The sequence below is a fragment of the Vipera berus genome (genome assembly GCF_964194415.1).
Source record: "Vipera berus genome assembly, chromosome: 17".
NCBI lineage: Eukaryota > Metazoa > Chordata > Lepidosauria > Squamata > Viperidae > Vipera > Vipera berus.
The window spans coordinates 2,090,489-2,098,858 of record NC_138220.1 but is presented as its reverse complement, the minus strand read 5'-3'; the positions used below and the strand labels follow the sequence as shown (position 1 = coordinate 2,098,858).

Here is an 8,370-nt window from a genome sequence, read left to right as displayed (position 1 = left end):
CCTGATTACAAGATATAAGTGCCAATTCCCCCACCCCCAATTTCGAAATGGGGTCTTGAAAAAGTTCTTGGAATGCTATTGAAACTAAGCAGACCAAAACACACAATGGGTCTTAAGTTGATTATACCAGCTGGGTATATGCTGAGCGCATTGGAGTGTCATTTGCTCCCTACTGCCCAGGGCAGTAGGTCACAAATATCTAGAAAGCTGCATTTTATGATATCTTAACATCAGTATTTGCGCCTCGAGTTATATCCAGCTTAAAGTGCATTAACTCAGAAGTCGCCAATACAGAAAGGCAGACGGGACCTGTAAACTTTGCTACCGTTGAATTTGCTATTTCCAAGTTTGGCAAGTCACTTTTGGAGAGGGCTGCCCAGTGCTTTGGAGTCAAATCCCAAAAGGTGCTGATGGAAGTTTGAGCCCTTAAAATTTTTAAAACCAGCCAAGTCTGTAGTATTGAACCCAGCCTGTTTTACAAAATTGGTATCCCACAAGAGCCAGATTCTAAAGCCCTTCTGGATCTGAAGTATTTTAAAAACCGGTTCCACCATAAGTGGGGCTAAGCGGTTGTCTGTAAGGCATATTGGGAAGGAGGGGTGGAGTTTGCTGTTGATGCTGAAAGTATGTTTGCCCATTCACTTGGATGGGCAAAAGGCTTAAGAACTTCAAACCGCTTTCGAGATGGCCTGCCTTCCTGACTTCAAGCCTCTCAAATAAAAGTGGATCAGCAGCGGTTGGTGTTTTAAATGGAGTGTGTTATATCGTCTTGCAGAGGGGCAGTGAAAGTCAAATGTTTGGGCTTCCATTTGATCACAACCATTTAATATCAAAATAAAATCTTGCACTCATTCAAAGCTTGCAGTTCCTTTGGCTCGTGGCAGTTCACCATTCAATTTACCGGAAGTGTCGAAGGTAAATAAGCTTTTGGGGATGAAATTTCTCTCTGCACAGAGGACACTCAGTCTGCGGGAAGGGAAAAAAAATAGGGTTAGGAAATGTAAACCCTTCAAATTGCTTTAAAAACCATCCCGGTCTTTAAGGCAGGGTCCCTGTAGAAAATAATTCACTTTTCCCCCACCGCATGACTTAACACATAAACCAGTGTAGCTCTCCGTTTCAAGCGTAATAAATTATAAACACACACCTTGGTGTTGCACCAGGCAGTGATGCATTGCCAGCAGAAGAGGTGCCCACACGGTGTGGCTGTGGTGTGCTGGCGTTCTTCTAAGCAGAGTGTGCAACGCGAACTGCGGCTAGGAATCTTCTCTTTGGGCTGGCTTCTGAAGGAAGCGACATTAGACAGAGTTAACTCTTCTACAGCGAGAAAGATGATTCCAAAAGAGATCGATGGGTGTAAGAAATAAGAAAAATTTTAGGGAACTGTGAATCTCCAGGTAGAATCCGCAAAGATGGAGCCACTTCCTTAATGTATTTCTGCTCCTACAACATTATGTGCTTTGGTCCTGTATTTTGACTACTTTAAAACTCAATATCCCATAGGCCGAAAGTCCAGGTTCTGCACAATAAAAGCCCTTTGGAATAATACATTTTAAAGTACAATACCCACAAACCTGTATTTTTCTGGGGTGTAGTTTTAGCCATTTTTAACTTTCTTAATGCCACCTAACTCTCAACTGTGAAAATCGAAAGCTGAATTTCAAACACTACTAAGAGGACGCTGCGGATGTTAATTCTCTTTCCCTTTCAATAAAACAAAATCCCGACTTCGTACGTCTGACAGGAGAGGTTACGGAGTAGCTTCCATTCTTTTCTTGCCCTCTGCCGATGTCGGAGGTTGTACGTGTAGAGGCCAAGGGTCAGTCCCAGATGCAGGAATGAAACGATTCCAAGCAGCTTGTAACTTGACCGAATGCCGTGGTCACTTTCGGCGAGCCCAACAGAGCGTAACTGGGGAACAGAAGAATTAAGCAAAATCATCAACTGAAGGTAAATTTAAGATTTTGCCATAGAAGTAGCTCTGTTCAAATGCTTTGTTTATGAGAAAAGAGTATTCTTTTTAAAATCATGAGCTGCCTGAAATTAGATTGATGCTTTGGGGCATTAGCTTTCATCTCACGGAATAGCTCCCCATCAAGGAAATTCTTATTTTTTATTTATTAGATTTTTATCCCTTTATTATTTATAAGCCGGTCAAGGCAACAAACGTACGTAATATCCCTCCATTCTTCTCTCTTCCCCACAAGGACAACTCCCAGGTGATTTGGGCTGAGAGAAGAGATTTACCCCAAAATCACCCAGCTTTGCTATTATTTGTAAAGCGGGACTAGAATTCACAGTCTCCTAATTTCTAAACCAGCGCCTTCACTGGCTCCCCGGTTCAAATCATAACTCGATCATTTTTATGCTGGAGGACGCAAACTTCATTTAGTGATTTAGGGGCTTTTCCAGTGAAAACAGCAAATTACATCCTTAAGCATTGGAATACGTATCGTTCCCATGTTTGCCTTTTAAGAAACATTCCAGGAAAAAAAACAACCAAAACAATGGTGCCATTGATTTAAGTTGGCTAAGCACCCTTCTATACATTGCTGATGGTGCCTAACTTAGGAACAGAAGCATAGGGAACCACTCACATATGTGATGCCTGTTGTCCTTTTAGATAAATGGTAGAAGATGCCATTCATATAAAAAACAGCTAAGTGCAATCTACGGAGGAACGGGATGCTGGGCTTGATGATATGAACAGCCCGAGCAAGAGACGTTCTCTGCCACTCGCTTAATCGTCTGACTTGTTTCCGCAACCAGCTTCGGAGTAACGCCCGGCTTTGCAATCCACTTAAATTTTGGGTGTGCAGAGTCTGTGATCCGTTGGAGGCAGCCTCAAGCTCCTGCTCAAGCAAGACCAGTCCCTTGTCTAACAAGTAAGGCAAGAGGGTATGCAGAGCAATCAGAAGGGCCCGGCGTCTGAGCGAAGGGACCGTCCTCTTAGATGGGTCTACTTGGATAATGTTGACATATTCTTCACCGAGCGTTTGATAACCTGAAAGGGGTGGGGGAGGGAGGAAAAAAAAGCGATATACAATGGAAACCCCGAAGACAGGATTATTAACACAGTTTTAGGTTAGATTGACAGAAGCACCACAGGAAAGTCCTCGGCTTACAAAAGCAAGCAAGTGGGACCAGATATAAATGCAACCCAGTGACAAGAGAGGGAAGGAATTAGGTGTCTTTAGCTCTCAGTTCAGACAGAATCATTACCTGACAGGGTAGTAAGGGTGAAATAGGCAACGTCAGCCAGGAGCTCCATTTCTTTCTGCCATTCTAGCCAGATTTTAGCACCTAAGGAGCCGAAATGTAGAATTACATCACCAGGGAAAGCAACGCTGTTTGATTTTTATCCAACTAACATTGGAAGGGGAGTCAGGGAGCATATTTCTTATCATCAAAAATACTACCACCATCCTTTCACATTGATTTGTGCTTCTTAGATTGTAAGCCGCCCTGAGTCTTCGGAGAAGGGTGGGATATAAATGGGATTAAAAAAAACTAAAAAAAAACAAAGCACAATTAAGCATAGCGGTGCCAGGATGGTTGTACCATTTTCGTACACTGAATAACAGGTAAATAACAAGTAAAAAAAATATGGAGCCACTTTGATCTAAAGCACGCTGGCTAAGGAATTCCGGGAGCTAAGGTCCACAAGTCATAAAAGGGGCAAGTTTGAAGACCCCTGGTCTAAAGGGTTAAGGCCACAGGCTAGAAAGCAGGAGGCAATGAGTTATAATCCTGCTTAGGCATGAAAGCCAGCCGGATGACTTTGGGTCGGTCTCTCTCAGCCCAACCCACCTCACAGGGGTTGCTGTTGTGAGGAAGAGGTGTGTTGGATATGCTCTCATTGCCTTCAGTTGTTTGTAAAATTAATGGAAATACATGTAGTCCTCGACTTACAACAATCCATTTAGTGACCGAAGTTACAATAGCACTGAAAAAAACATATGATCATTTTTCACACTTACGACCATTGCAGCATGATTAAAATTGAGATGTTGGGCAAATGGTTCATATTTACGACAGTTTCACTGTCCCGGGGGAGGGCACCTGATCCCCTTTCGCCCCCCAACCCCCCCGACCAGCAAAGTCAATGGAAAAGCCGGATTCACTTCACAACCAGCTTATCACCTGCAGTGATTCACTGAACAACGGTAGCAAGGAAGGTCGTAGTGCGGGGCAAAGCTCACTTAACCAATGTCTCACTTAACACCAGAAATGTTTGGGTCGAGGACTACCTCGTATATCCTTCGGTGTGGCTGCTAAATGGCAAAATATACAACTTTAAAACGGAAAAGGGCTTCCTTTTCTACCCTCTGGCACGAAGCTCCAGTGTTTTGTTTCACAAGCCAACCTGGCACTCTAGATAAAGGCGTATAAACATGCATTTATTTCAACCGAGGCTCCGACTGAAGACCAAAGGCTGAGAAAGGGCTTCGGGGAGGAGAGAAGGCGGAGGCGCCTCACCCGCCAGGCCAGACAAGACGGCGCCGGCCCGGCTCTTCAGCGCTCCCCGGTAGAGCTCGTCCTTCTGGGCCGAGCGGACCAGGCGAGCCGGCCCGACTTCCATGGCCAGCGACAACGCGGAAGTAAAAGCGGCAGGACGCTTTGGCGATCTTCTTCGCTTCCGTCATCGTCGCCCAGTTTAAACGTCATCGCCTGTCGACGCGGCGCGGAGTCTACGTCATTAGAACGCGAGCAGGGAAGCGTTTTTTCCCTTTGTAGAGTTACGAAGGTAGAGACACAACTTTCGGTGTTAGGAGTCAATTTTAATTTAACGTTTGTAGCGTTCTTCTAGGGCAGACCAATTGTACGCCTGCTTATACGGAAAGTAATTGAGTGATTATCTATCACCAAGTCGGTATCGACTTTTCCCGACCTCATAGATAGAGACATTCCGAAGGATGCCCGCTGAATTCGAATAATTGGGTCTCGCGTTCAACCGATTTTAAACTATTGTCCTCCGAAGCTTTAGATTACCTATAATTTTCCTAATTTGCTGACCACTATATTAATCCCAGCGCCAAAAACTCTACTTTGGTAACAAAAAAAATTTCTCTGAGTGACCTCGGTAATGATTATCCAAACTGTTTAATTCTACAGATTTCGTAAATCTATGGTGGCTGATGACGTAATCAGAACGCGCAGCCGTCGCCTTAACGAAAAGTACGCCCTCTTCGGCGTAATGACGAAACCATGCCCTTTGTAGCTTGGCCGCCATGGCAACCACCGCGCGCCTGCGCACTCGCTTCTCTCCCGCCAACTGAAGGCCTACGCGAGGGGTCTGACGTTTGTCAATGTGAATAAAATAAATTTTCAAAAGAAATTTAAGAGGAAACAAGGTGGCAAAGTTTCACCAATGCTGCAGAAATATGCATTGCCCTCTGCCTGCCCAACTTTTATTTATTCCAGTGTTTTATTTTAAGTGTTTATTGATTTGGGGCCTGTAAAAAAAATGGCTGCCTGATTTTGCTGACCAGGAAGAGGCAGGTTGAAGCAGGAGGCCCCCTCCTCAGCCCCCCCCCGCTCAAGTGAGGGGGAGCTGGGCTTGTGCCAGGATTTAAACTGGGTTACCAGCTAACCCTGGTTAGTTGGAATGTAGGTTTGTGGCTTGTGCAATGCTGCTTATCTGGGCTTCGGGGCCCTGGGAAGGCAGAAAAATAGGGTTCAGTTGGGTCAGTTTGGTGTAGGGACTAAAAATGTTGGCTTAGGGGCAGGGAGGCTTGTGTTTGAGTTGAGTCTCAGCCCTGAAAGGTCATTAAAAAGAGAATTTGTGCAGTATTGCTCTCTGGCAGATATGCTGACCCCATGGGGACGTTGTGGGGCTAAAATCCCCATGGAAGCTACCTTGGGCTAATATATTTATTTCACTTTTATCTTGCTTTTATTGCTTTATTGTTTATTGATTAAATGTTTAATCCTGCCTTTATTACTGTATACATAACTCAGTGTGGTAAACGTACCTGTTACAGGAAGTCCTCGACTTACAACAGTTTTGTTTAGTGACCTACGTGACCACGGCACTGAGAACGACGACTTATGACACACACACAGCCACAAGTGAACCCCAAAGTTTCTGCTGCTAAGGTAGACGTTTGTTAAGTGAGTTTGTCCCATTTTACGATCTTTCTTGCCGCCGACGTTAAGTGAATTGCTGTAGTTGTGAAGTTAGGCACACGGTTGTTAAGTGGACCCGGCTCCCTCATTGACTCTGCTTGTCAGAAGGTCGCAAAAGGGGATCACGTGACCCCCAGGGACACTGTCTTAAATATGAGACTGTTCTACTCCAAATTTTGGGTCAGATTTGTGCTTGGTATTTTATGAAAAGTCCATGCCAGTTTGGAGATTGAAGTCCAACATTTCTGAAAGATTTGGATTACCACCTTGGGTGGGGGGTTGGACTAGATGACCTACAAGATCCCTTCCAGCTCTATTATTCTACTAGGTCTGAATGCAAGAAGATAGCAACCACTAGATGGCAGCAAAGCTTTTTAGATCCATATACTTTGTTGCAGTCTCTCCTCCACCTAATATTAATTGCAAATACAAGAGAGTAATAGGGTTGTAAGGGGCCTTGGAGGTCCTCTAGTCCAACCCCCTACACTATTCTGGACAGATGGCTGTCCAATCTCTTCTTGAAAACCTCCAGGGATGGAGCACCCACAAATTCTGGAAGCAAGCTGTTCCACTGATGGTTCCCATTGCCAGGAAATTTCTCCTTATTTATAGTCTGAATCTTTCTTTAATGATTTTCTTTAATAATAGACAAGCAAAGTCACTGGAGCCTTCCATTTATTTTGGCATGCATGCTCTATTTTACTGTGATCACATTCACATTTTATCCCCTATTTGCTTGGGGATACCCTATCTCTCTGCACAGAGTTTATGGCAGGGCTCTTCAAACTTGGCAACTTTAAGACTTGTGGACTTCAACTCCCAGAATTCCTCACCCACCCCAACTAAATACAGGGGTTACAGAAACCTGTCATAGCATAGGATTTGGGGGGTATGCAATTCAAAAAGGAAATTTCTAATAAGGCATGGATCCTGGTTTTAGACTAATGTCTAAATTGAGTGATTATACCTTTCCCCCCCCCTCTTGATTTAGAGACCTGGAGATTTTCTAATGGAAGCCAGATTCTTTGAATGGTCAAAAATGGTGGTCTGCAGAATTCCTGTCCTTCTCCCTACCAGTCTCAGAAAGTTACTGTTTTTCTTTTTGAAGAAAAAACAACAACCCAACCAGGTTAGTAAATGTTGTGGAGTTTTTCCCCCATGGCTGAATTAATTATCCTTCGATGATGATGATGATGATAATGTTGGAAGGGACCTTGGAGATCATCTAGTCCAACCCCTGCTCAGGCAGGAAACCCTTTACCATTTCAGACAAATGGCTGTCCAGTCTCTTCTTAAAAAACTTCCAGTGTTGGAGCATTCACTGTTTGCAATTATGTTCTTTCTTATATTCAGCAAGCGGGGGGGGGGGGAGAGCTGTTAAATGGTTTTTCTAACATACAAGATGAATAATTTGAGCTTAGGAGGCTTGAAGCCATCCAGGCAAAGTTGCAGAGGTCTGAAGGAGCCCGCTTAAGCATTTAAAAGCTGGGTATCTTAACATCCTGGCTGAAGGGCAAAATGGAATTGCACCAAGTGAAAGGCTTTCAAGGAGGATAGCTGAGGCTGGCTTACTTCAGCTCAGTAAGACCTCTGAGTTAATGTCCATAGAATTAGAATGCGGGAACACTTGACAAAGAAGAAAAAACCCCACCAGGCACAACTTGTCCCTGAAGCTAAGAAAAGAATGCACCAAATTACAGGACGGCTCTCGGTAAATAGACTTACTTAGTGCTCCCAGCCTTGGATAGGATTCCTTTTATGTTTTAGGCTGCAGTCCTCAGCATGTTTATTAGATGGAAATTAAGCCCCGGTGAATGGAGCGGTGTTTTTTCTTTCTTTCTCCTCTCCTCTTATAAACTGCCAAAGAATTTATTCAGCCTCGCATAAAAGTGAGAAATCCGAGCAGGATACAGCGCTGAGCGCTTGCATTGACAGAACTCCTTGTCGCTGGGGGGGGGGAAGTGATTGCCAGATAATTAAGTATAAAACAAGGTTGCTTGAGGGTTTTTTTTCCCTTGTGACTGCAATGTGGCAGTTAGAAATTGCGCTCGGGGAGTGCTTCTGCTACCTTCTTAGAAACTCAGAACTTTATCCAATGCAGTTCAAGCTGATGTAATAATCTCCTGGTAACTGATTCCTCCAGTTTAGAAAATATAAAGGCTTGGATTCATAAAGAATCACAGGACTGCAAGGGACCTCAGAGCCCAAGGCAGGAGATCTTATACCCCCCCCCCCCCAGAC

At 44.2% G+C, this 8,370-nt stretch overlaps 1 protein-coding gene across 1 annotated transcript; it reads right to left on the bottom strand.

Moving 5' to 3' along the window:
* Positions 1-808: 808 nt before the first annotated feature.
* Positions 809-4,642, bottom strand: PEX10 (peroxisomal biogenesis factor 10). The gene is made up of 6 exons (XM_081341442.1): positions 4,480-4,642; positions 3,223-3,303; positions 2,598-3,004; positions 1,736-1,911; positions 1,148-1,283; positions 809-966 (listed from the first exon to the last, which is right to left on the bottom strand). The coding sequence occupies exons 1-6, from the start codon at positions 4,580-4,582 to the stop codon at positions 898-900; spliced, it is 972 nt and encodes a 323-aa protein (XP_081197568.1). The 5' UTR covers positions 4,583-4,642; the 3' UTR covers positions 809-897.
* Positions 4,643-8,370: the final 3,728 nt, after the last annotated feature.

Excerpts from the sequence above, each read along its gene's own strand:
- PEX10 (XM_081341442.1), bottom strand. The coding sequence starts at position 4,582 with ATGGAAGTCGGGCCGGCTCGCCTGGTCCGCTCGGCCCAGAAGGACGAG. Across the intron at positions 1,912-2,597 it reads GGACAACAGGCATCACATAT|TTACGCTCTGTTGGGCTCGC; the intron begins GTGAGTGGTTCC and ends TCTGTTCCCCAG. Across the intron at positions 967-1,147 it reads CTGCCTGGTGCAACACCAAG|ACTGAGTGTCCTCTGTGCAG; the intron begins GTGTGTGTTTAT and ends CCCTTCCCGCAG.